The sequence below is a fragment of the Dryobates pubescens genome, chromosome 9, assembly GCF_014839835.1.
Source record: "Dryobates pubescens isolate bDryPub1 chromosome 9, bDryPub1.pri, whole genome shotgun sequence".
Lineage (NCBI taxonomy): Eukaryota > Metazoa > Chordata > Aves > Piciformes > Picidae > Dryobates > Dryobates pubescens.
This window is the reverse complement of record NC_071620.1, coordinates 4340063-4368028: the sequence shown is the minus strand read 5'-3', so window position 1 is coordinate 4368028 and position 27966 is coordinate 4340063. Positions and strand designations below refer to the sequence as shown.

Below are 27966 nucleotides of genomic sequence, written 5' to 3'. Positions count from 1 at the left end.
GACACACGACTCAAAGTGCAACCTAACCAGTGCAGTGTAGAGGGGCAGAATGACCTCCCTGCTCCTGCTGGCCACACTGTTCCTGATGCAGGCCAGGATGCCATTGGCCCTCTTGGCTGCCTGGGCACACTGCTGGCTCATGTTCAGCCTACCATCTACTGGTACCCTCAGGTCCCTCTCTACCTGGCCACTCTCCAGCCACTCTGACCCCAGCCTGTAGCTCTGCATGGGGTTGCTGTGGCCAATGTGCAGAACCCGGCACTTGGATGTGTTCAATCTCATGCCATTGGACTCTGCCCATCTGCCCAGCCTGTCGAGGTCCTTCTGCAGAGCCTCTCTACCCTCCAGCAGATCAACTCCTGCCCCCGGCTTGGTGTTGTCAGCAAATTTACTGATGATGGACTCGATGCCCTCATCCACATCATCAATAAAGATTTTAAAGAGGATGGGGCCCAGCACTGATCCTTGGGGCACACCACTAGTGACTGGCTGCCAGCTGGATGTGGCACCATTCACCACCACTCTCTGGGCTCGGCCCTCCAGCCGGTTCCTAACCCATCGCAGTGTGCTCCCATCCAAGCCATAGGCTGACAGCTTGGCCAGGAGTTTGCTGTGGGGGACAGTGTCAAAGGCCTTACTGAAGTCCAGGTAGACTACATCCACATCCTGCCCCACATCCACCAGGCAGTCACCTGATCATAGAAGGAGATCAGGCTGGTCAGGCAGGACCTGCCCTTCCTAAACCCATGCTGGCTGGGTCTGATCCCTTGGCCATCCTGTAAGTGCAGTGTGACTGCACTCAAGATGACCTGTTCCATGATCTTTCCTGGCACTGAGGTCAGGCTGACAGGCCTATAATTCCCTGGCTCATCCAACCAGCCCTGCTTGTGGATGGGCACCACACTGGCCAGCTTCCAGTCTTCTGGGACCTCTCCAGTTAAAAAGGAGATGTTAAGACTGGACCTAGTACTGATCCCTGAGGTATTCCACTTGTCACAGGCCTCCACTTGGACATGGACCCATTGACAGCCATCCTTTGGGTGCAGCCATCAAGCCAGTTTTTTATCTACTGAGTGTTCCATCCATCAAACCCATCCTGCACCAGCCTGGAGACCAGGATGTGGTGTGGCACAGTGTTGAAGGCTTTGCTCAGGTCCAGGTAAATGACGTCAGTTGCTTGGCCTTCATCTATTAATGTTGTGACCTTCTCATAGAAGGCTACCAGGTTTGTAAGGCAGGATTTGCCCTTGGTGAAGCTGTGCTGACTGTGCCCCACCACCTCTTCAGGAGGATCTGCTCCATGATCTTACCGGGCACAGAGGTGAGACTGAGTGGCCTATAGTTTCCTGGGTCATCCCTCATTCCCTTGTTGGAGCTGTATATTCTTTAACATAAACCATGAATAATCCACTGATAGTATAAAATGGAACTCTTCTGACAACAAATACCAGGAAATGTAAACTCTCAGTTTAAATCTCAGTGAGCTATACAGATGGGATATACCTGGAGACTACCCTGACTAACAGGGACACACAAACTCTTTCTGACTATTGACATATTTGTGAGAAATCTGCCTTGTGCTAGGACAGAATAGGACAAGCAGCTCAAAATGATCTCCTTCCCAGCTTGAGTAAGTAAAAGACAGTTAGGATTCTTTTTTTCCTCCATCTTGTCTTTGTATTTATGAGGTAAGTTTGTATTTTTTTGAAATTATTTTTCAGGTTAGAATTAAAAGATTTGGTTATAACTGTAAAATTAGAGGGAAATAAAGCAAAATTTGTCATCACAGCTCTCTGGGTTTTGTCTTGTTTCAAACTAGGCTGGCCATGTCTGTGGAGATGATATAGACCTAGTTGATGGACATCCCACTGGTTCTGTGAGAATATCCTTTGGTTACATGTCTTCTTTTGAAGATGCACAGACTTTCTTGAACTTCATCATAGCCACCAGACTACCCAAGTTGGACACTGAGAATCTCTTCCAGCCTTCTGTTACAAAGCTGACAACAGAGTCTGTCCCAGATGACCACTCCTCCTTTAACAATGCAGATGGGTTGTCTCCAATACCACACATCTCAGAGAGAGAACTCAGGAGTAATTTTTCTGCAACACAGACCAGTGTCAACTGGCAGCCAGCAGAGTCTGAGGTGGAAAGCATAAGGGCAGCTGTTTCTGAGACTGCAGTACCAACGTGCAGAAGAGATGGCAGTCCCGTCATTGTCACCAAAATTTGTCTCTACCCAATCAAATCCTGCTCTGCATTTGAGGTATACACTTTGAGCCATTCTTAAATAATCACCTCAACCTTTTCTTTTTCATTAACCTTCTCAGACATGTCAACCAGGAACAGCATGTGCATGAGACATTAGGAAGCAGCATGTGGGTATGCATTTTTCCCTTTGTTCCAGTTTCCAGGAACAGCATGCTAAGGTACTTTGAAGGTTTCCCAATTAGACTGAAGCTGCGGGATGCAAATGTGTCTTCTGCTTTCCCCTCCCCCCACAACAGACAAATTTACACATGATATGCAATCTTGAAGCAAACAGTTGGGTTTTAAGAACTTGACTAGAATATAATTGAGTAATTAGTATGCTTTTGCAGAGTGACATGTGATGGGCTTGTAGGCCTTGATGGGTAGGCAGCAACTGAGAAATAACTTGATTAACATGTTATAATTGAGAGGAGGCTGATTTACATCACAAAGAACTGTTATCATTAAAAATACATTTGCAACAGAAATATGACATTTAAGTGTTGCTGCACTATTTGAAAGTTCACTCTTTGAAGATTTTAATTGCTTTTTTTTTTTTTTCTTTTTACCAAGTTAATAATATCCTCACCTTAGCTGTGACTTTAAATAATGCCTGATGAAATAGGCATAGGGCCCACACATGACCTAGAATGTGACTCTGCTCAGCACCATACTGGGAAGCGATTTAATGAGTGTCAGTATCGGTATGACTTTCCCTATGAGAACTCACTGGTGTAGGTCACTTTCTCACATCTGTGTGAAAATTGGGGTCAAATCCAGGGACAAACAACCTGCATTTAAAATATGGCTTCTCAACTGACTGGATCATAATTTATTAATTTGTTGGGGGTTTTTTTCTTAATGCAGAAAGAGACTGGGGAGTTGAAGAAAATACTGCTAAATAACCAGCAAATATGGTGGGTTGAAATTATGCCCCCAACATAAAATTGCCAGAGCAGCTCAGTTAGAAAGCAAATGAAGCTGTGCTTACAAGCAAATCTGCAATCTAAAATATGGAATGCAATGAATGTGTACAACATATACAATATTTACATATATGTGCAATGTCTAAACAACAAGAGAACCCCCCCTGGACAGACCAAGGGGCTACTAATAGCTTCCCCTTCCCTGCCACCCTGTACACAGGACAAGGGAAAGAGCAGAGCTGCTGTTAGTTACTTAACCACAACAAGAATGTATTCAAGGTCAGCAAAGCCAGCAGAAGCACAAATTAGTATCTGCCAGAGCAAGGAAGCTGAAAAGAGCAAGAGTTAGTTTACCAAACTAACTTTTATGTTCAGTATCTATCCAATGGGATTATTTACAACTTATCATTATTTTCCTTTTTGCATCCAGTAGTGATTCATTTACATTCTACTACTTTCTGTTCAAGATCTGTGGAAAGTTTTCCAGGCACAGCCTAAAACTCCCAAAATCCACCCCCTCTAAATAATTCCATTGGTTGCTGATACTGTCAATCTAATCTAAAGTATCTGCATTTTGAAATTTAGCTTGGCTTATGATATCTTTAATTCAGAGGAACAATTTTGAGCATTAAATGAGACCTGAACAAACAATTTCCATGCCTTATTAACCTTCCACTAAATAAATCTATTTATAAAATTAAATAATCCCACATTTCATGGAAAATATTTCAACCTTTAAGTGTTGCAGATACTATACATGTACTGCAGAAGCTCACCACAGAAGCTTCTGAAACATGTTGCAGCAGTACTCAGGTGTTTTGGGGTTAACTTCTATTTTAACTTACCAGCTGGGGTTGTGAGTTATATACACCACCACACTCAGTGCTACAAAGGCTCTGAAGTGACTGTGCCCAGAAGCAGGGAAGATGTACCTCATTGTGAAAGGCAGTTTGTGTTTTCCCAGAAGTTGAACTGGGTTTCTTCTCCTCAAGCTCTGTGAGGAGAAACAACTCTAGGTGGTAAATTCGTACAAGCCTGGTACTCTCCTGCAAAGGGCGCCAAAATGTAATGGGTTGGGGCAGACCCCCTCCCCACCATGCGCAGAAATAACGACTCAGACAAACTGATTGCAAAAGTAGTGGAGAGTTTGAATAGAGAACAGTGAGTGTGCACAAAAGGAAACATAGTGACAAGAAAGGAACCAAAGTAAACCCAGAAAAGACCCCAAACCCCACCTGAGGGTGCATCCAAAACCCCCAGGGCTCCTCCTTCCCCCCCGTACTATTAGGCTGGTCTCAGCTGGCCAGATCTGAGCCTGCCCATCCCCCAGTGGCCTTGGGCCCAATCAGGCCCATGGCCAGGAGATCTCTCCCCCAGTTACCAAGTCTCGGAGAGGGAAGGAAAGAGGAAGTGCCAGACCCCACTGCAAAATTTATAGTGGTTCAAGGGATTATGGTAGAAATACCTAATTTCCTGTGTCCACCCACGGGGATGGACTTCTGGACACAGGAAACACCCCTGTAGCAGAGGGCACCCAGCCCAAACTACAACACTGCAATTTTATATAGAGGTAGGAAATGCCTATTCCTCATGCCTGCTTTTTGAGACAGACTTGTTAATAGGCACAGAGTGAAAGCAGTGTTCATCACACCTCAACTTACCCTTCTGAGGTTAGATAGTATGCCATAAGCAGTGAGAGACCAACTAATTCATCTTATAAACAAGCATTTGCAGTAGGAAAGGTTAATTGTTCCCGTATAATTTTTGGTCTATTCCATTTGCTACAGGAAGAATGCAAAGCAATTTGGATTACACAGCTAACACTAGCTGGTTTGAATAGTCTAAACTATAGGTATAAAAATTGCAGCTCATCAAGGGTTAGGGCTGGGCTGGGCACTAGATGAGTGACACGTGCTTCCCAAAGGGAAAAGTGCAAGAGACTTCTGGATTGGAAAATAAAACTAAAACTAATTTAATGAAATAAGAACAATAAAATAATTAAATAGGTACAAATTTAATCCAGCCCCCCAGTGAAGATCATGTCATCACTGATGCTGTGGGCAGGCACTGAGGAAGTCCCACACTGGACTTAGTGGCAGACAGGAGCTGTTTTGGGGAAATGAATTCAGGAATGTATGGATTAGGCTTGAAGTTAGAATAGAATAGAATAGAATAGAATAGAATAGAATAGAATAGAATAGAATAGAATAGAATAGAATAGAATAGAATAGAATAGAATAGAATAGAATAGAATAGAATAGAAATTAACCAGGTTGGAAAAGACCTTGGAGATCATCAAGTCCAACCTATCACCCAGCACCATCTAATCAACTAAACTATGGCACCAAATGTCCCTTCCAGTCTCTTCCCAAACACCTCCAGTGATGGTGACTCCACCACCTCCCTGGGCAGCACATTCCAATGGCCAAACTCTTTTTCTGTGAAGAACTTCTTCCTAACATCCAGCCTAAAGCTCCCCTGTCGCAGCTTGAGACTGAGTCACCATCACTGGAGGTGTTTAGGAAGAGACTGGATGGGACGCTTGATGGGTTTGGTTGATTAGATGGTGTTGGATGATAGGTTGGACTCAATGATCTCAAAGGTCTTTTCTAACCTGGTTAATTCTATTCTATTCTAGCAGAGATGCTGGTGGTTGCTACAGCTCACCATTTGTAATGAGGTTCAAAAATCAGTTAATCCCATTTGAAATCAAGATGGCTAAAAGCAGAATAAAAAGGCAGTGCTGCCACAACCCACATCACTGCTACCTGCAGAAGGAATCAACCTCAACAGATCTATTCATGTCACACATAGCAAATTGAACCTGTATCACCTTGAAAGGGGAAAATAGCCCACGACACATGACACTGGAATCTGCAGCTAGACATGCTATAACTGAATGGAATTTGATCCTGAAAATAATTTTACCTTTTGAAATATTTCTTATATAGCATTTCTAGGCTTTATCATTAAAAGATTGAACAGTAGAGAAAAATGTCCCTTCGCAAGTCTCTTAGTGGTCTTTGTCATATAGGTATCACACTTAACATTGTATCATCCCATTGTATTAGTAAACAACACTACTACTACTGCTAGTAATAATAATAGTAGTAGTAGTAGTAGTAGTAGTAGTAGTAATTGCATAGCTTGTACTTTCCTTGATCTTCAGTTAGAAGCCAGAATCTAAATCAATTTTCATGTTTTAAAACTAAAAAACCTTTGGATGCTTTGTAGTTGTTGGAAGGATTAAAAAAATATATATATTCCCAATTTAAAATGTTATTTCCTTTTTAGCATTTAGCTCTAAGCTACTTGATGTGGAAAGGTGAAAGGGCAGCAATAAATTCACTCATCTCTTAGATACATGAGGTTAGAATCTCACGGGATTGTATGTTCCAGTACAGGCTCCCAGCTGGTGTGGTAAGTCAGACTGTTAGTATGTGTAGTAAATGGGATTTGTTGTAAGTACAGGATCATTTGTGTTTGCCTAAAGCAAAATGTGCAATGGGAAATTCCAGCTAGTTGTGTGCAAGACCCAGCCCATCTGCCTGGTGACTTAATGGATGCAGGATAGATGACTTGATCAGCGGAGGGAGGACAGACAAACTTGATGAGGATATGAGTACAAACTCACAGTTGGTTTATCTCCTCTTTACAGTCATATAATCTCCTTCTCTCCTAAATTTATGATTTCTCTACTCTAAGTGTTTTAGTATGGGAGGTGCTTGACCTTCAGAGAGAGCAGGAGTGTAGAGTGCTTTGGCAGCTTGGAGGATGAAGCTTGGCATTAAGATCATCAGCTCACTGCAGGCCAGGTACTTCCTAGAGCAAGTGCAATTTATGTAGTGTGCCTGGCCATGGGATGGTTTCTGTTCAGTGTTATTCCACAGATTTTGAACACACAGGACAGGAATTAGAGGACAGAATATTCTCACTCCACTTCTTAAATGTGCTTTCTTTTTCCTGCAATTACTTTATCAAATGGGGAGAAGCAGAGGAAAGGAGTGACCTCTATCACAGATCACTTTTTTTTTCTTATTTTCAAACCCCAAAATGTGTTTTAAACATGCATTTTTAAACATGCACATTTCTCATGTCAATGAATTTTGCATAATTGCATAATGCAGTGCACCCAGTGAAAAAGGTTAAGACTTTAAACATTAATAACTTTATTATCCACGCAGTAGATTTCAGGGCATAAAAATTGCCTCTCAGCACAGGAGACAAATTTTCTTTTCATTTAAAGTACAACACAAATTCCTGGTGATCACTGGACAAATTATATGGAAGCCCACTAAGATTTTTCAAGTTGCATAGTTTAAAACCTAATCCTTTAATGTGTTTTAAAATTGTGTTTGCTTTCATGATGCTGCTGCTGGGAACCATGGAAAATTGCATCCTAAAATGTCTATGGTGGGTTAACACCCATCCTGGAAGCAGGGGGGGTAGGGCTTGTGAGAGCATTGCCCTCCTTGCAGGGGGTTTTCCCCCTGGGAAACTAAATTAGTCTGTTCCACTCCCCCTCCCTGCCCAGCAAGGCTATAAAAAGGAGGACACTGCAGCCATTAGCTCTCTTGGCCCCTGCCTTTTGCCTGGATGAGGACTGCTGTTGGTTTTCCTGATTCTCTGCCACGTGGTCCTCCCTGCTGCACCCACACCTTTGCAAAGGACTGGTTTTGTATTGCATATTTCTTTTTTCCCATCCATCCTTGTTCCTTACCCTTGTGAACCTTACTTGCTACTGTTACATATGTATATCTATATATATCTACATATATAGTGAGAGAGAGAGAGATACTGTTTGAACAAAATTCTTTACCTGTCTACTTCCAAGCCAAATCCAAATTATTTCTTGGTTGATTTGCTCCTTTTCTTTCTTTTCCTCTCTATTGGGAAAGAGGAGGGGGGAGCAGGGGAGGGATTCCCAGCCTGGCCCCCATCTGAGCTCTTAAGTCCCAGTTAAGGCTCAAACCAGCACAATGTCATAAAGAAAATTCTGAGAAAACTAAACAAACCAACCAATCAAACAAAAGCCCAACAACACAAACAAAACAAAGAACCCCACACATTTTTTTCAATGAGCAGTACTTTTAAATTACAAGAAAGAGCTAAAGTAGGTAGGATAATGCCATGTACTGGCTGTACTATGCAATGATCCTCGTTTATGACAGGTAGAGGGGACCTTATGTTGTATTATTAGTCCATCTGCTATGCTGGGAATAAAGGCATATGCTAGCATCTACCAATAAACCCATGGTGTCCCTGACCTCAGCCTGTAGCACTGCATGGGTTTCAGATCACACTCAGACCTAAACTTCCCCCTTCTGAATGAATATTTCATTCACATTTAAGAAAAAATAAAAAAGAATGGCCAAATAATATTATAAATCAAGTAGCTTGATAAAATGCATTTCTTATCTTTAATATGTTCAATGTGTTCTCTGTTTTGAATACAGTTAATGGAACCAAATTATTTATAATTTAGCTTCAAGTTTTCAGAGTGCCTGCCCTCTGCTTTCTTTAGTCAGGCCATCAGTGTCAAGCTACTGCTGCAGGCTCTTACAAAACCTGGAAAAACTTATAAGAACTGGATATTGTGGTTCTGTGTATTTTGGGGCATGAGATTTAACACATCTAAGTGCCAGGTTCTACACATTGGCCACAACAACCCCATGCAGTGCTACAGGCTGGGGCAGAGTGGCTGGAGAGCAGCCAGGTGGAGAGGGACCTGGGGGTACTGGCTGATAGTAGGCTGAACATGAGCCAACAGTGTGCCCAGGTGGCCCAAAAAGGCCAGTGGCATTGTGGCCTGTATCAGGAACAGTGTGGCTAACAGGAGCAGGGAGGTCATTGTGCCCCTGTACTCAACACTGGTTAGGCCACACCTGTGCCCAGTTCTGGACTTCTCAGTTTAAGAAAGATGTTGAGTTGCTGGGATGTGTCCAGAGAAGGGCAACAAAGCTGGGGAGGGGTTTGGAGCACAGCCCTATGAGGAGAGGCTGAGGGAGCTATGGTTGCTTAGCCTGGAGAAGAGGAGGTTCAGGGGAGACTTTATTGCTCTCTATTAACCACCAGAAGGGAAGTTGTGGACAGTTGGGGGTTGGTCTCTTCTCCCATGCAACCAGCACCAGAACAAGAAGACACAGTCTCAAGCTGTGCCAGGGGAAGTTTAGGCTGGATGTTAGGAAGAAGTTCTTCATAGAAAGAGAGATTGGCCTTTGGAATGGGCTGCCTAGGGAGGTGGTGGAGTCACTGGAGGTGTTTAGGAAGAGACTGGATGGGGTGCTTGGTGCCATGGTTTAGTTGATTAGATGGTGTTGGATGATCGGTTGGACTTGATGATCTCAAAGGTCTCTTCCAAACTGGTCTATTCTATTCTATTCTATTCTATTCTATTCTATTCTACTCTATTCTATTCTGTGATTTTTAATTAATCTAATCAGTGCTTCCAGCAATGGTTTTCTTCAGAGTAACAGGCTGTGCCTGACACAGCTTTTTCTCAAACCTTTTTGCTAAAGCCTTTTGCTAATTCTTGTGGGCTGTGCTAAACTTCTCTACAAAAATTTCAACAAGTTCAGCTGCAGTTAACTTTTCTCTGTGCTCAACTGTGACTCGAAATCACACATGAGCTGAAGCAATATGTTTAAATGCCCAGTGTTATGTTTAAAGGGTGGTATTTCTATTTTAACATGCTGAAGGAGAAATCAGTTATTAATCACCCAAAGGCATTACTAAAATTGCTCTCTTTTGGGATTTAAAGATTACCATCTGTGATGCATCAGTAGCAGATGTTCTTTTCACAAGAAAAAAAACAACAAAAAGTACATAAACGCAAGAGGACAATGTGCTTGTATAGGCTATAGAATGTATAGAGTGTTAGAGAAGTAATGGAAGAACAGATAGTTAAGAGGACAATGTGGGCCCCTCAGTTTAAGAAGGACATTGAGACACTTGAACGTGTCCAGAGAAGGGCGACAAGGCTGGGGAGAGGCCTTCAGCACAAGCCCCATGAGGAGAGGCTGAGGGAGCTGGGATTGTTTAGCCTGGAGGAGGCTCAGGGGAGACCTCATTGCTCTCTACAACTACCTGAAGGGAGGTTGTAGCCAGGAGGGAGTTGGTCTCTTCTCTCAAGCAACCAGCAACAGACCAAGAGGACACAGTCTCATGCTGTGCCAGAGGAAGTTTGGGCTGGCGGTGAGGAGAAAGTTCTTCACTGAGAGAGTCGTTCACCATTGGAATGTGCTGCCCAGGGAGGTGGTGGAGTCCCCATCCCTGGAGGTGTTCAAGAGGGAATTGGATGTGGCACTTGGTGCCATGGTCTAGTCATGAGGTCTGTGGTGACAGGTTGGACTCGATGATCTTTGAGGTCTCTTCCAACCTTGGTGATACTGTGACACTGTGTTTTGTTGTAAGAGGATCTGGAGAAAATATTTTGCTCCTAGCTAAACCAGAAACCTCAGATGTTCCAATGTTATGAAAAACATGGACTTTTTTTTTTTTTTCATAATTGTGTGAATTTTACATATTATTTTTTTGCTGTCATGTCAAGAGTTGGATTCCTGTGTTTGTCTGTCTCAGAGCTCAGGACTTTTTTTGCTCTTTGTCAGGCCAGCTCCATTTATCACAAACAACTGCTGATGGTAAATGGCCTTGGTCCCAAGGCATGTTGAATCAACATAGAATACATAGAATAAACCACACTGTTCCTGATGCAGGCCAGGATGCCATTGGCCCTCTTAGCTGCCTGGGCACACTGCAGGCTCATGTTCAGTCTACCATCAACCAACACCCCCAGGTCCCTCTCTGTCTGGCTGCTCTCCAGCCACTCTGACCCCAGCCTGCAGCACTGCATGAGGTTGTTGTGGCCAATGTGCAGCACCCGGCACTTGGATGTGTTCAATCTCATGCCCTTGGACTCTGCCCATCTGTCCAGCCTGTCGAGGTCCCTCTGCAGAGCCTCTCTACCCTCCAGCAGATCAACTCCTGCCCCCAGCTTGGTGTCATCATCAAATTTACTGATGATGGACTCAATGCCCTCATCCAGATCATCAATAAAGATGTTAAAGAGCATGGGGCCCAGCACTGATCCCTGGCGCACACCACTAGTGACTGGCCGCCATGCCTTCCTGTCCCATGGCAAGCTAGGTGGCTTTAATACAGCTGCTTTTGCTTTGTTTAGTTTTGCTACAATTCATGTAACTCCAGTGAAATGTCCGTGCTTTGTCAATTAAAATGATATTGTTGGGGGGAAAGTCCTAAACGTGAGGGAGTGTAAAACTGAGAGTTGTCAAATTTTTTTCAGAGATGTTTTCATTCTGCTATCATAGCTCTGTTAAATCATTGTGTATGGTAATACTTAACCAATTATTAGAAAATCCATTTTGTTTTGTCAGCTTTGGCCAGTGCTATCTTGATCTTTGATGTGCAGCTAAGGTTCCTCATGTTAAAAGCTGGCACTGACTCTCACAAGTTTTCCTGATTCCAAAGCATTTCATTAACAGTTTTGTTTCCATCTCTTTTCAGCACAAATCTATTAACACAGCTAACATCTTCTAAACCTTTGTATAACCTCCTGATTCTTTTCCAGGTTACACAATGGCCAGTGGGAAACCAAGGTTTGCTGTATGACCGTAACTGGATGGTTGTAAACCAGAACGGAGTCTGCATGACTCAGAAGCAGGACCCGAGGTTGTGTCTTGTAAATCCCTCAATTGATCTGAAGAAAAATGTTATGGTCATCCAGGCAGAAGGTTAGCAACCAGTATCCTTTCTTCTCTTTCATCATTCATATCAAATTTCTAGACAAAGACACCTGCAACAACCCAGCAAACTACTGAATTCTGTGTATGCATGCTCGCTTCAGGGCCAAATTCTGCTATCAGCTACAGGCAAAGAAAGCCCAGGGTGTAATACACAGCCCTGGATAATTTGCTAGCCTGATGTGGGGGTGGGCAGAGAGTAAAGAGTGATTGCCTGTGTGCAGTCAAAAGTGGATGCTCTAGGAAGGAATGATGAATTGACAGATGTGGAAATGTACTGACTAGCCTCGTTCTCCTCATTGGCCTGTGAGGATTGTTATTGCTGCAGAGGTGAAGCAATGGGAGTTTAATACCAAACATCCTGGCCAAAGATCTTCCCATTTTATAGGTCTTCTCCTTCCAGCTGTGGGACTACAGGGGTAGAATCTTCAGTGGCAATTCATATGAATTAAAATAAGGGCCAGACGTTAGTGATCTCAGTTAAATACCTGCACTAGCAGGCAAATGTTTCATGATGTTTGGTGTTCTCTGGATTTATCAAACCCCATTTTATTCTCTGTTGAGTGAAAGGGAAAGAAAAAGGGCAAAAAGGGAAAAAAAAAAAAAAAAGGAAATTATTGTAGAAAGCTCTTTCCCTACTTGGGAGTGGAAATTGTTTGTTATGCTAACAGTGCTGTAAGCACTGAACACTGAAACTGGTTTGTATTCCACATAAATCATTATTAATGCCAAGTTTACATGTGTCTGAATGGTATTCATCATTTCCCTGGGGTCTAACATTTACTCAGCCTGTGTGTCTTAACCATTAATAATATATATGCCCACATTTTCAGCAGCTGGAGCAAAGCAAGGGAACCTGTATTCAGATTTTTTTCACCCTTTATTGGAAATTCATATGAGTGGATCCAGTCTCCCTGTTCGTACCTCACAGTTGTCCTTTCCGGCTGCCTAAGAGCTCTCCATAAAATTAACTCTGAGCAGCTGATTCCTTTTGTCTGCAATAGGTTTGTCAAATGTACATCTGGATGCTTCCCTTAGCCTTGTGTTATTTTGTGTGTGTTTCAGATCCCAAACACAATCTTGTCTCTTCTTAGGGGCTCCAGACTGCCTCACTGGCACAAACATTGCTGTTTTCCATTTTTCCCTTCATCTGGATTCTGTGTGGAGCACCTTGCACCTCAAACTGTTGGGCTGGTTTTTTCACCATAGTGCACAGGCAGCCTTCTCTCACAGTTTTTAAATTACCAAGTGCCTCAGAACTAGTTTCTAGATATTCAGTTTCTTTCCATCACTCTTCCTTTCTGCCTGTACCTCTTGTCTGCAGACACAATGTGAAGTCTTGTCCAAACCTTCTCCATTTATCTTTCACATTGTCAGAGTTTTAGCACTTTTGGGCCTTTCTATTTCTGCATTCTGCTCTTCCAAGTTTCTTCTCTTTTTCCCTCCCCCTTCCTAATGTCACATTGTTCAGACAAGTGCATATCTGTTAGTATGTTTGCCTGTCAATGAGAACTGTACTGGCATACTTCAGAGTCAAGAAGGTTTCTCAGACTGGAATGACAGTCAAGGAACCCATTTCTCACTGATATTTACAATCTCTTGCTGTAGTTTGTGCCAGGGTGAAATTCACCTTTAAATCCTACTTTTGACTTGTTGTTCTTTTTGGAGTTTTCACTGCCATTCCCTACCCTTCCTCTGAAAGCAAGAACTGTTTCCATGCAGAAGTGACTGACCAGGTCTATGGATCACTTTTCTACCCTAAAGTGATAGACTAGACTAGACTAGACTAGACTAGACTAGAATTAACCAGGTTGGAAAATACCTTTGAGATCATCAAGTCCAACCTGTTATGCAACACCATCTAATCAAGTAAACCATGGCATCAAGTGCCTCATCCAGTCTCTATGTAAACACCTCCAGTGATGGTGACTTCACCACCTCCCTGGGCAGCACATTCCAATGGCTAATCTCTCTTTCTGTGAAGAGCTTCTTTCTAACATCCAGCCTAAGCCCCACCTGGTGCAGCTTGAGACTGTGTCCTCTTGTTCTGGTGCTGGCTGCTTGAGAGAAGAGACCAACTCCCACCTGGCTACAACCTCCCTTCAGGTAGTTGTAGAAAGCAATAAGGTCTCACCCTGAGCCTCCTCTTCTCTAGACTAAGCAACCCCATCTCCCTCAGCCCTGATTGATCAGACCTCCAGTGTTCTCTGACAGAAACATGGTTGGCATTTATTTAGAACCTGCCATTGTAGGTTAAAGAAAGTTAAGGGTTAGTTGTAAAATCATAAAGTGAAAATACCTCCTGAGGAGGTGGAAAAGTCTGTCCCAAGAGGGAGGGACAGGATATTTTAATATTGTTATTCTATGCCCTTTCCTACATGTCCCTGTGTTTGGAGCTGACCTTCCAGTCAGCTCTATCTCTGCTCTGTGCATTTGGCTTTTGCCTTCACTTGCAGCCTGGCAGTGGTTTGGATGGCTGGAGGATATTTTCTGATGCCTAGTTGAGACCAAGCTTGGGGTCTAGCTGAGGCCTAGTTTGGGGTCTGCCAGGGGGCTATGCCAGGGCCAATTCTGGATTGATGGATAGATAGATAGATAGATAGATCAATCCTAAGGATATACATATCCTCTATATATATCCTCTATATATACATATCCTAAGGACATATATCTCATATATATATCTCCTATATATAGATCTCCTATACATGCATACATATATCCTATACATGCATATATCCCATATATATATCTCATATACATATATCCTATATCCTTTCTCTATATATCTCTCTTAATGATATATATATATCCTTTTACCTTGGTGCCTTTTGTACTTTGTTTACTTTTTGTAAATATTATTTCTATTTAAATACTAATTCCATGAGAACATCTTTATTTCCTCCTTTAGGGTAAAATACATTCTGCCCTCCATCCAGAGCTATCACAGAATGTATATCAAGCTATCACAGAATCAACTAGGTTGGAAGAGACCTTCAAGATCATCAAGTCCAACTGATCACCCAACTTTATCTAATCAACTACACCATGGCACTAAGTGCTTCATCCAGGCTATTCTTGTACACCTTTAGCCTGGAAAAGAGAAGGCTCAGGGCAGACCTTATTGCTCTCTACAACTCCCTGAAGGCAGGTTGTAGCCAGGAAGGGGTTGGTCTCTTCTCCCAGGCAACCAGCACCAGAACAAGAGGACACAATCTCAAGCTGTGCCCAGGGAGGTTTAGGCTGGATGTTAGGAAGAAGCTCTTCATAGAAGGAGAGACTGGCCATTGGAATGTGCTGCCCATGGAGGTGGTGGAGTCACCATCACTGGAGGAGTTTAAGAAGAGACTGGATGGGGCACTTGGTGCCATGGTTTAGTTGATTAGATGGTGTTGGATGATAGGTTGGACTTGATGATCTCAAAGGTCTTTTCCAATCTGGTTAATTCTATTCTATTCTATTCTATTCTATTCTATTCTATTCTATTCTATTCTATTCTATTCTATTCTATTCTATTCTATCCTAGTCTATCCTAGTCTAGTCTAGTCTAGTCTAGTCTATTTTATTCTACCTCCAGGGATGCAGAACCCACCACCTCCCTTGGCAGCCCAATCCCATGGGCAATCACTCTGTGAAGGACTTTTTTCTAAGATCTAAGCTAAAACTGTTCCAGCTCAAACCAAGACACCAGCTTTGATACATCCAGTATTCAAGAGTGAAGGAATTTACTTTGTTTTATGACCCTTGATACCAATAACCTTAGCCCATATTATGGTCTGGCCCCTCTTTTATAATAGTCTTGCTATTTTTCACTCTCATAGTGTACTTGTGAGCTGTGACTGTGGGAGAATGGCTCTCATCTGCTTGGGCACACTGAGCAGACAAATGTGCAGGAAATGGTTACAATATTTATTCTATTGTCTTTCCTCTTAACTACAGTCTAAATGTATATGAATTTTTTTTCTGGTGGTGTTACATTTTTAATTGTTTTTTATTTTATCCCTTTACACGCATGAATCATTGTTATCTCTCTCACTTACATCATTGCATGGCAGACAAACAATTTAATAAGTTGACTCTTCCATTGAAAATCCCATGTTAACCACTGTTGCTTTTGTCACCTCTCCCTCTATCATGACAGTAGTTTGCTGCTAATGCAGGATCTGAAGCTAAATGCCACATAGCTGATGCAGCAATCAGTGCAGCAAGGATCCCTCTGACAAACTAAGCTGGTTGGTTTGCAGCTCAGAGGCTTCACTTCTCTATACCTGTGGCTAATACTTCAGATCTGTAGCACTTAGCCTGCTGACTACAGCCACATCCAGGTCTTTTCCACCACTGTTCCTTCATGAATTTCTTTCTCCCACTGGATGCTTCCCAACCAAACAGCTGCATCTTTCCTTAGCCACAGTAGCATGCATCTTCCCAAAAGGACTTTTGTTTCTCCAACTCTGCCTCCCCTTTCAGCGACCTCACACTCCCTGTGCAGTTCCCTTGCTCATCTCAGTGTGATGGGGATGTTTCTGGTGGTGAGAAGTGGATGAGGGAAGCAACAGCAGCAAAAAAAGAAATAAAAAGAAAATGAGGCAAAAGCTTTGAGCTGCACCTTTACTGCACCTCTTGCTCTGCTGAATGTGAACAACCAAGCAGCTCCCAACTGACCAGGTGACAACTGCAAGCAAACTAGCTACCTTCAGCTAGTCCCTCTGAAGGAGGTGTAACCATTCTGCTTTCTTTACCAGTTCCTCTGCTGTCCTCTATGCTTTTCTCAGTGTGAGAGCAGACTGTGGCAGTGATCTCCATCTAGAGTGCACTTTGCTGCCTGGAGGTGTCTCTCTCCAGTAGAGAGAGACTAAGGCAACTATGCTGCTGGATTAGGTGACTCTGGTAAGTGCCTAAAGCCCAGTGGGGTGAATCCCACTTAGCTGAATTATGAGGTATTCTTAAAGAATATTGTGTGGATACACTGTTAGGTAGTGGTAAAAGACTCTTTCTGTGCCACTTTTAAAACATCCTATTCTCTCTCCCCTTCCAGGCACATGCTTTCCTCTCCCTCTATAATTTTGTTTATGACTATTTTAGTTAAGTATGGTTCTCTGTCTTAAATAAATATATCAGCACGATTTAGTGTGACAGTAAATATTTTAATAACTTGATGAATCCTCCATGCATTGAGACACTGCTTCATGCTGGAGAGCTCCAGGTATTCCCCTGATCCTGAGGAAGGCAGCAAGTCAGAGAAGAGGGAGAGGAAGGGCTTCTGCTTGGTCTCGATGTGGCTGCACTTTGGTAGAAGGAGTGAGATTTTTATTTCTGAGAAACTGTATTTCTGAGTACTATCTTAGGCTATGTGCTTGTTAGCAGGCATTTCCTATGCTTTTTGATGGGAAGATACCTTTGCTCTCACAGGACACCTTTGCTATCACAGGACCCTCCTTAAGAAAACATGTGTAACTTTAAATAAATTCCTGTGTGTAACTTTAAATAAATTCCTGTGGAGAAAGACAGCTTCTTGTTTCTCAGCTGAAGCAGTTAATGGTTAAGCTCCCAGCAACTTAAAGTTGTGCAGGAGCAAATGCCTTTATTTCTAGAAGGTGTATTATTTGATTGGGAATCCATGGAAATCTTGTCCTGCTCCATCTGGGCAACAACACTGAGCTTGCTGACAACCAACATAAAAATAAGCCAAACAGGATTTATCTGAGATTACATGTCTGTAGAATCATAGAATCACAGAACTGTTAGGGTTGGAAGGGACCTCAAGGATCATCTAGTTCCAACCCCCCTGCCATGGGCAGGGACACCTCACACTACATCTGGTTGCTCACAGCCACATCCAGCCTGGCCTTAAAAACTTCCAGGGATGAGGCTTCCACCACCTCCCTGGGCAACCTGTGCCAGTGTCTCACCTCTCTCATGGGGAAGAAGTTCTTCCTAACATCCAATCCGAATCCACCCATTTCTAGTTTTGCTCCATTCCCCTAGTCCTATCATTACCTGACACCCTAAAAGGTCCCTCCCCGGCTTTCTTGTAGCCCCCTTCAGATACTGGAAGGCCTCAGAAACTTCTCTTCTGCAGACTGAACAGCCCCAACTCTCTCAGTCTGTCCGTCCTCATAGGAGAGGAGCCCCAGCCCTCTGATCATCCTCATGGCCCTTCTCAGGACATGCTCCAGCATGTCCAGATCCTTCCTGTAATAGGGGCTCCAGAACTGGACGCAGTACTCCAGGTGGGGTCTCACCAGAGTGAAGCAGAGGGAGAGAATCACCTCCCTCAACCTGCTGGCTATGCTTCTCTTGATGCAGCCCAGGATGTGATTGGCTTTCTGATCTGAAAGTGCATACTGGTGGTTCCTGTTGAGCTTCTCATCCCCCAGCACCCCTAAGTCCTTTTCTTCAGGGCTTCTCTCAAGCCAGCCCCTGCCCAGCCTATATCAGTGCTTGGGATTGCCCCAAGTCAGATGCAGGACTTTGCAATTTGGTCTTGTTGAGCATCCTGAGGTTGTCATGGGCCCACCCCTCCAGCCTGTCAAGGGCCCCCTGGATGGCATCCCTAATTTATCTCTTTCTATTTTAGTTATTATCAGCATTACTCTGGCAAGTTGGTATTAGTTTGCCACTGCGCTGAGGGAGAAATTTTGAGTGCTGTGAAGGCTCTTTAAAACACTGCAGTAGAAAAATGCTACCCAAACCAAGCAACTAATTACACTGTATGGAGTCCATTGTGCCTTCAGATAGTCATGTGTTATTGCCAATAAAAATAATGGGGATTAAATGCATACACTGGCAAAAGAATACACATGAATAGTTTATATTTCAGTCTCATTGACCAAAAATAGGAGCTATAAAGACAAGATTCTTTCAATATGTATTAATACTGTGAGCACATCTGTGAATTTTATTATCAAGCAAATGACCGTGGAGAATGACAGCTTTTACATTTTACTAACTGGCAATATTCTGATTTTTATTTTTTCTCCCCACCCCACCCTTGGGATAGAATAAAATTGTAATTAACAATGTTTAACTGACCTAAACATGGCTGTAATATGTGTGCTGCTCAATGAAAATGTAATGCACTTGCTGGTGTGCAAAAGCAAAGCTTTTTCAAAGCCCTGGGACTCTATTTTTAAGACATTTTCTGAGTATGTCTTGCTTATAAAATATTTTTAAAGTGCATGACAGCTAAAGATAGAATAGAATAGAGGAGAAGAGAGAAGAGAAGAGAAGAGAAGAGAAGAGAAGAGAAGAGAAGAGAAGAGAAGAGAAGAGAAGAGAAGAGAAGAGAAGAGAAGAGAAGAGAAGAGAAGAGAAGAGAAGAGAAGAGAAGAGAAGAGAAGAGAAGAGAAGAGAAGAGAAGAGGAAGAGAAGAGAAGAGAAGAGAAGAGAAGAGAAGAGAAGAGAAGAGAAGAGAAGAGAAGAGAAGAGAAGAGGAAGAGAAGAGAAGAGAAGAGAAGAGAAGAGAAGAGAAGAGAAGAGAAGAGAAGAGAAGAGAAGAGAAGAGAAGAGAAGAGAGAGAAGAGACCTTCAAGATCATCATGTCCAACCTATCATCAAACACCACCTAACCAGCTAAACCATGCAACCAAGCACCCTATCAAGTCTCCTCCTGAACACCCCCAATGATCGTGACTCCACCACCTCCTCGGGCAGCCCATTCCCATGGGCAATCACTCTCTCTGTGTAGAACTTCTTCCTAACCTCCAGCCTAAACCTCCCCTGGTGCAGCCTGACACTGTGTCCTCTTGTTCTGGTGCTGGTTGCCTGGAGAAGAGACCAACCTCTGTCTGTCTACAACCTCCCTTCAGGTAGTTGTAGAGAGCAATAAGGTCACCCCTGAGTCTCCTCTTCTCCAGGCTAAGCAACCCCAGCTCCCTCAGTAGCAGGATGAAAGCTTTCAAACTCCTCTTTTCCAGAAGGAAGGAGGCTAATGTTTAATCTCCTCAAAGTACTGGAGTATGAGTTCTCATTTACAACATGGTAACATTGGTTTCTTTTTGAAGTTGTTGCAAGCAAGTCCAAAGCATTTATTATTTATGTGTTTTATTTTCCTAAGTGAGCTCAGCCTTTCTGTCTTCACTTCAGAAGTACACTAACATCCTTAGCTAAAAGTGGAATAGATGTCTTTCTGTATTGAAAACTTGCATGGAACAGAGCTGATGATTGGGATATAGTGAATATGAACTACAGTTCATTATTCTTCAGAAGAAAAGAAAATAAAGTAGAATAAAATAATATAAAATAAAATAAACCAAACCAAAATAAAACAAATAACATGAAATAAATAAAAGAAGGTAAAACAAAATAAAATAAAAATAAATAAAATAAAATAAAACAAAATAAATAAAATAAAATAAAACAAAATAAATAAAATAAAATAAAATGTTATTAAGTAAAATAAAACAAAATAAATTAAATTAAATTAAATTAAATTAAATTAAATTAAATTAAATTAATAAAATGCAATAAAAATAACATTGAATTCCCCCATATCACAGAGCTGGTAGATTGTTGATTCTTATTTCCACAACCATAATATGAAAAGGAGCTAATTAGTGAAATTGAAGCATGCTGATGTAAAGCTGGGGTAGATAAGATCAGTCTTTCCCTGGTTTATGTTGCAGTGTAATGGAAAAGAGTTGGATTTGTTACAGCCACACATCACTTCAGATTATTGCTTTCAATTAACAGCAAGGAAAACAGTCCAGCTCCAGGAAACCCCAGTAGCCTTCCATCTCTTAGACTTACTCTGTTCAAGATAACAAACCTATGGAATAAACTATTAAAATAGATCTCTCCCAGGGATTCCTTATCTGATTTGAACTTAGAGATAGACAGATGAGAATAATTCTCTCCTTAGAGGTTTCCATTAGTTTTATCTTTAAATCATGACACTGCCCTCCATCTTTCATCTTTCTGATCACTCCATGCCACCATTCCAAGAAAACCCAACTCAACAGTGATTAACCTCATCCCCTGATTCTCCATAGGGGACAAAACAGTAATAAAAACACAAGATCACAGGATCTTAGGGGTTGGAAGGGACCTCTGGAGATCATAGAATCATAGAATCAATAAGGTTGGAAGAGACCTCAAAGATCATCAAGTGCCACGTCCAATCCCCTCTTGAACACCTCCGGGGTGGTGACTCCACCACCTCCCTGGGCTGCACATTCCATTGCCTAACAACTCTCTCTGTGAAGAACTTTCTCCACACCTCAAGCCTAAACTTCCCCTGGTGCAGCTTAGACTGTTCCTGGAGTCCAACCCCCCTGCCACAGCAGGACCATATAATCTAGAACAGGTCACACAGGAATGCATCCAGATGGGTCTTGAAATTCTCCAGAGGAGACTCCACAACCTCTCTGGGGAGCCTGTTCCAGTGCCCAATGACCCTCACAGTAAAGAAGTTTTTCCTCATGATGAGGTGGAACCTCCTGTGCTGTAGTTCACAGCTCTTGCCCCTTGTCCCATGACAAGGGTGCAAGTGAGCAGAGCCTGTTCCCCTCCCTCCTGACCCCCAGCCCTCAGATATTTATATACATTTATTAGATCCCCTCCCAGTCTTCTCCTCTCCAGAGTAAAAAGCTTCATCCTTTCAACAGAATCCTTGACTAAGGCAGTAATTCTGTGCCAGTTTCCTTGCCTGAAATACATAGAGAATGAAGTTACTCGAAGCTGAGACTGTATATTCCTCAATGTGGTTTGGGCACAAGGTCTTCCGCAGCATTTGCTCTTTACATTATCATTTGGAGCCACCTGCAGGCAGAGAGTATAATTCTAGCAGAAGGAGAGGAAAACGTCTCACTGTGTTTGGGAGGCTGCTGTAATTGTGAATGGGTGCAAAAATAAGAACTTTTTTCATGTTTCTGCATAAATGTGGGGGGGTTCAAATATGGTTTGCTCTCCTCCCATCTAGGAATGGACCCAATATCTGTATCACTAGGAGAAAATCCTGGAAAAGAGGCTGTGATCTGTGAGAGTAAAGTCTGTTCACACAGGTGAGTGAGAGCAGAGAATGGAAGGTTGGAAAAGACCTCAAAGATCATCAAGTCCCACCTCTCACCCAACACTTCATGACTACTAAACCATGAAACCAAGGGCCATGTCCAATCCCCTCTTGAACACCTCCAATGATGGTGACTCCACCACCTCCCTGGGCAGCCCATTCCAATGGCTAGCAACTCTCTCCATGAAGAACTTTCTCCTCACCTCGAGCCTTAACTTCCCCTGGTGCACCTTGAGACTGTGTCCTCTTGTTTTGGTGCTGGTTGCCTGGGAGAAGAGACCATCCCCCTCCTGGCTACAACCCCCCCTTCAGGTACTTGCAGAAAATGAGCTTCGCCTGGAGTCCGAAAGCCCAAATGGAAACAGATTTATATTCCCTCACCCTCTCCCTTTTCCCAGTAAGGTAAAGCAAATTAGGCAGGAGAAAGGAGAGGTAAGATCATGAAAGAAAATGGTCTGGAATTGGTTTGGAAGTAAAAAAGGTATTTTTTTAACAAAACACCTATCTGTAGCAGTAACAGGGAAGGTTACAAAGGTATAAGGCAAAGGGTAAATAGACAAATATAGAAAACCAGGCCCAGCTGGCATTGGATTCCCTTGATGCAAATGGATTCAGTTCTTTAGAAAGTGTGGATGCAGCATGGAGAGGAAAGGCCCTGGCCACGTGGTGAGTGCAGGAAGCAGCAAGAGCAGATGACCTCTCCCAAGCAGATGAAGAGAAAGATCTAAGAGGTGTCTCTCCTTAAATAGGCTTGCTGGACAAGAAGGGGGAGTGGAGTAGACCTTTGATCCAGGGGACCCCTCATTCTGGGAGGGGGAAAACCATCTCTCTCTCTCTCTGCCCACCTGGATTAGGTGTCTTGGTTCCACCTGGGGGGCTGGATTCTTTTCAGCTCCCATCAAGGATGGGTGTGACCTGGGACACTGGACAATCAAGTTTTATTAAGTTCCACTTTTTGTCATCACAGGGTAAAAACATACGACTGCGGAGAAAGAATTGCAGGCTGGTTCTCTACGTTCCTTGGCCGTCCGTGTCGCTTAATACGACAACGTTCGGACACGAGAAATACGTCACGTCAGGAAAATACCAAAGGTATGTTGTCCTTCTTACAAATATTTGTGGTTTCTCACGTGGTAAACATCAGACCCATGGACTTCATACCAAATATGAGTCTGGGAGTGTGATGGTTTAACCACCCGACATCAAAAAAAGCTCAGCTTGAACTCAGCCGGAGAAGCGGATGAAGCTGTATTTTACAAGCAATAATGGAAGGCAATGAATATCCACAAGATATACAGTATTTGTAATATTATACAAGAATTTACAGGAAGGAAACAACACAGAAGTCCTCCTTGGGAGGAGGATCCTACCTTGGGGTTCCCCCCAACCTCTCTCACCCTCCACTTTCCCTCTAGTTAATTAGAAGAAAAGAGAAGAGTAGAAAAAAAGATGTTAGGAGAATTTCAGTTAGCTCAAAGCAGTTGTTAAGAAGTTAGTTTTTCTTATCTGAAGGTTCCCTAGATAAAGAGGCCTCCCTCTTTGTCCAAGGGCAACATGCATTCCAGCCAAGAGACAGAAGAGGGAGTGAGAACAGAATGTAAGATCGTAAAACAACATCCCACTCAACTACCAATGAAATTTGTTTAGAATTATCTTCCTTTTGCTTTCCTTTTTACACCCAAACATTCAGCTAGAGAATTCTGCAGCTATCCTTTCTTAAAGGCACAGCCTAAACTGTCACAATGAGGACAGACTGAGGGAGTTGGGGCTGTTCAGTCTGGAGAACAGAAGGCTTTGAGAAGAACTTGTTGTGGCCTTCCAGTGTCTGCAGGGGCCTACAAGAAAGCTGGGAGAGACTTTTTAGGGTGTCAGGTAATGATAGGACTAGGGGAATGGAGCAAAACTAGAAATGGGTAGATTCAGATTGGATATTAGGAAGAAGTTCTTCCCCATGAGGGTGGTGAGGCACTGGCACAGGTTGCCCAGGGAGGTGGTGGAAGCCTCATGCCTGGAGGTTTTGAAGGCCAGGCTGGATGTGGCTCTGAGCACCCTGCTATAGTGTGAGGTGTCCCTGCCCATGGCAGTGGGGTTGGAACTAGATGATCCTTGAGGTCCCATCCAACTCTAGCAATTCTTTGATTCTATCCTAATAAAGGGTGAAAGAGTCAGCCTGTATTGATCTGGTAGATTTTAAAGGGTACCTTTATCCATAAACTGTTTGTTCTGTTCTTCTACTTCTTAAATTTTGTGAAAATATACAGATACACCAGCCAGGGATGTTTAGGGTTTGGGTTTGGATTGGGCTTTTGTTTGCATTGTGACCATGATTTTGTCTAGAAGCTCAACAGTCATTTTGAGCAATGATCATGAACATCTATAAGCAAATAATTTATTCTTAGACTGAATTTTGTGGGAAAAAAAGGACCAAATAAAGAGAGCACTGAGAATCCATAGATATTGCTCTTGTAAATGGTTTTACAAATCTATTAAAATCTCAGCTCTATCTCAATTTCTAAATGCATTGTATCATTAACTTTTACTAGTTTGGGAGGATTCTTGGAGTCTTCCCTTAGTGTCTGGAGATCAACTGATCATTCTTTAATGAAAATGGATTAGAGGTCAAAGGAAAGACATGGTGACATTAGTAGTTTAGTATTCCTTGGGTTTAATGATAATTTTAGAATGTTGGATTTGGTTTTGCAGGTCCAGCATCTGCTACAAGTATCTCACTCTCTTTTGTGAATGAAGCACAATACCTCCTGATAAATGTAGCAAGCATCCTGCAGCTGAAAGAACACATTTCTGCAAGGTAACATCCAAAAGTTTCTTGGCAGTCTTGCGTTCCAAGCTTGTATCTTTTGCTCCTTGCCTTATTACTGTGCACCACCAAAAAGAGCTTGGCTCCCTCCACTTGACACCCACCCCTCAGATATTTATACACATTGGTCAGATCCCCTCTCAGTCTTCCCTTCTCAAGACTAAACAGCCCCAAGGCTCTCAGTCTCTCTTCACAGGGGAGATGCTCAAGTCCCCTAATCATCCTTGTGGCTCTCTGTTGGATTCTCTCCAGCAGGTCTCTCCAGCACATCTCTGTCTCTCTTGAACTGGGGCGCACAAAACTGTACACAATACTCCAGGTGTGGTCTCACGAGGGCAGAGTAGAGGAGGAGAACCTCCCTAGACCTGCTGGACACACTTTTCTTGATGCACTCCAGGATCCTATTGGCTCTCTTGGCCACAAGGGCATATTGCTGTCCCATGCAGAGCTTGCTGACCACTCCAAGGTCTTTCTCCATAGAGCTGTTCTCTAGCAGGGCAGTTCCTAACCTGTGCTGGTGCCTACTATTATTCCTCTCCAGGTGCAGGACCCTGCATTTGTCCTTACTGAACTCCATGAAGTTTGCCTGCACTCATCTCTCAGCCTATCCAGATCTCATTGTATGCCAGCACAGCCTGACAGGTGTCAGTTGCACCACCCCCCACCCCCATTTTTGTATCATCAGCAAACTTGCTGAGGGTACCCTCAATCCCCTCAGCCAGGTCATTGATAAAGATGCTGAGCACAATTGGAACCATTACAGATCCCTGGTGAACACCACTGGCCACAGGCCTCCAAGTTGACTCTGTGCCACCGACCACAACCCTCTGAGCCTTTAATACTTTAAGCAGTTTGAAGATAGAGAGACTAGGAGTAGCACAGGATCAGCATCAAGGGATAAAATAGTAGAAATTCAGAGCAGTTGTCAGCAGCTGTCTCAGGATGCTGCAGGTCCAGCTCTGAGGGTTTTGATACCTTCACCAGTACCAGCTGGAGCAGCAGGCACTTACCTGTCACAAAATGCATTCAAAACTAGAGACTACACAGCATCCCACAGCAAAGCTAGGAAGCACAGCACCACAACTGAACTCATTCATGACTAACTGCTATTTTCCTTCCTTCAGCATAGTCTAGAACTTCTGTTGGCTCCAATCTCCTGCAATCATTACAAATTGCATCTCAGCCACGGGATTGCTTGTGGGATCTCAAAGAAAAACCTGTAGCTCTTCCACTTCCCATCCCACATTCTACCTGCAGGCTACCAGAGCCCTTGTGAACAGTGAAGGCTTGGTGCAGCTGGGCTTGTGTGGTTTGACTGAAAGCCTTCACAGGCAGTTTATCCTTAAGCACATGTATCTGCTGAATAAGATAATCCAGAATGCTTTAAATAAACCCAAGCACTCTTTTTTTTCACCTAAGAGGCCTATTCTGCCAAGACTGCTCGATGTGAAGAGCTTTTCCTGCACTTTGGTTTTGCACAGTTTTCCTCATTTTAATCAAAGCACATTTAATCAAGACTCTGTACATCCTTCATCATTTTTAATACCTTGGGGAGGGACAGAGGGGTGGGAACAACAAAAGCTTCTTTCTTCCCCACTTACCTGGGTTTCTGCCTCTGCTGTAGTGTCACATCTCAAAGTTGTCAAACCACAGCAGATGGAATATCAAAAGCTGTTCATGGTCATGATCGCTAATGCAAGAAGGAATGCTGTTCTCCACTAAAAGCAGTACTGAGGGGACTCTCTTGAAGGTTTTATACTTGCCTTTATTTCTGGTGCTCAAAGTGGAAGGCAGATTTTGGATATTTTTATGCAGTCTGCTGCTACATCTGCCTCGTATGCACTCTCAGCACTGACACAAATCTACATTCTGGCAGTTCAAGTGCTGGCAAAGAGGTGCAGGTATCACCACAAAGAGAATCTCCCTGGACTTCAGCAAGGCCTGTGACACCACCCCCCATAGCAAACTCTTGGACAAGCTGTCAGCCCATGGCCTACACAGCAGCACTCTGCGCTAGGTTAGGAACTGGCTGGGTGGCCAAGCCCAGAGAGTGGTGGTGAATGGTTACACATCCAGCTGGCAGCCAGGCACTAGTGGTGTGCCCCAAGGATCAGTGCTGGGCCCCATCCTGTTTAATATCTTTATTGATGACCTAGATGAGGGGATTGAGTCAGTCATCAGTAAATTTGCAGATGACACCAAGTTGGGAACAGGTGTTGATCTGTTAGAGGTGGGAGAGGTCTCCAGAGGGACCTTGCCAGGCTGGACAGATGGACAGAGTCCAACATGATGTCATCAACAAGTCCAAGTGCTGGGTGCTGCACTTTGGCCGTAACAGCCCCGTGCAGTGCTACAGGCTGGGGACAGAGTGGATGGAGAGCAGCCAGCCAAAAAGGGACCTAGGGGTACTGGTTTGCAGCAGCTGAACATGAGCCAGCAGTGTGCCTAGGTGGACAAAAAGGCCAATGGCATCCTGGCCTGCATCAAGAATACTGTGGCCAGCAGGAGCAGGGAAGTCATTGTGCCCCTGTACTCAGCACTGGTTAGGCCACACCTTGAGTACTGTGTCCAGTTCTGGGCCCCTCAGTTTAAGAAGGACATTGAGGCTCTTGAACATGTCCAGAGAAGGGCAACGAGGCTGGGGAGAGGCCTCGAGCACAGCCCTATGAGGAGAGGCTGAGGGAGCTGGGGTTGTTTAGACTGGAGAAGAGGAGGCTCAGGGGAGACCTTATTGCTGTCTTCAACTACCTGAAGGGTGGTTGTAGCCAGGAGGCAGTTGGTCTCTTCTCCCAGGCAACCAACACCAGAACAAGAGGACACAGTCTCAAGCTGCACCAGGGGAAGTTTAGGCAGGAGGTGAGAGGAAGGTTCTTCACAGAGAGAGTTGTTAGCCATTGGAGTATGCTGCCCAGGGAGGTGGTGGAGTCTCTGTCCCTGGAGGTGTTCAAGAGGGGGTTGGACGTGGCACTTGAGGCCATTGTTTAGTCATCATGAGGTGCTAGATACTGGGTATTAGGTTGGACTTGATGATATCTGAAGGTTTCTCCATCCTGGTTGATTTTATGATTCTATTCTATGATTCTAATATGGGGAGTACATTCTCTCTAAAATGCTTTTCCTAGCCTTCTTCCCTTTCAGCACCTGCTGGTTTGGTTCCTTTTGCCATTGCCACACGTGCAGTATAGTTTCTATTTGTCTTCTTTA

General features: G+C 43.5%; 1 protein-coding gene across 1 annotated transcript in view; it reads left to right on the top strand.

The window, feature by feature from the left end:
* MOCOS (molybdenum cofactor sulfurase) overlaps positions 1 to 27966 on the top strand; it is a 237015-nt gene that overhangs the window by 195545 nt on the left and 13504 nt on the right. Inside the window, exons 8-12 of the mRNA XM_054164233.1 lie at positions 1820 to 2266; positions 11764 to 11926; positions 21855 to 21936; positions 22912 to 23036; positions 24648 to 24753. Of these exons, the coding sequence (XP_054020208.1) occupies positions 1820 to 2266; positions 11764 to 11926; positions 21855 to 21936; positions 22912 to 23036; positions 24648 to 24753 (923 nt within the window). The remainder of the gene's footprint in view (positions 1 to 1819; positions 2267 to 11763; positions 11927 to 21854; positions 21937 to 22911; positions 23037 to 24647; positions 24754 to 27966) is intronic.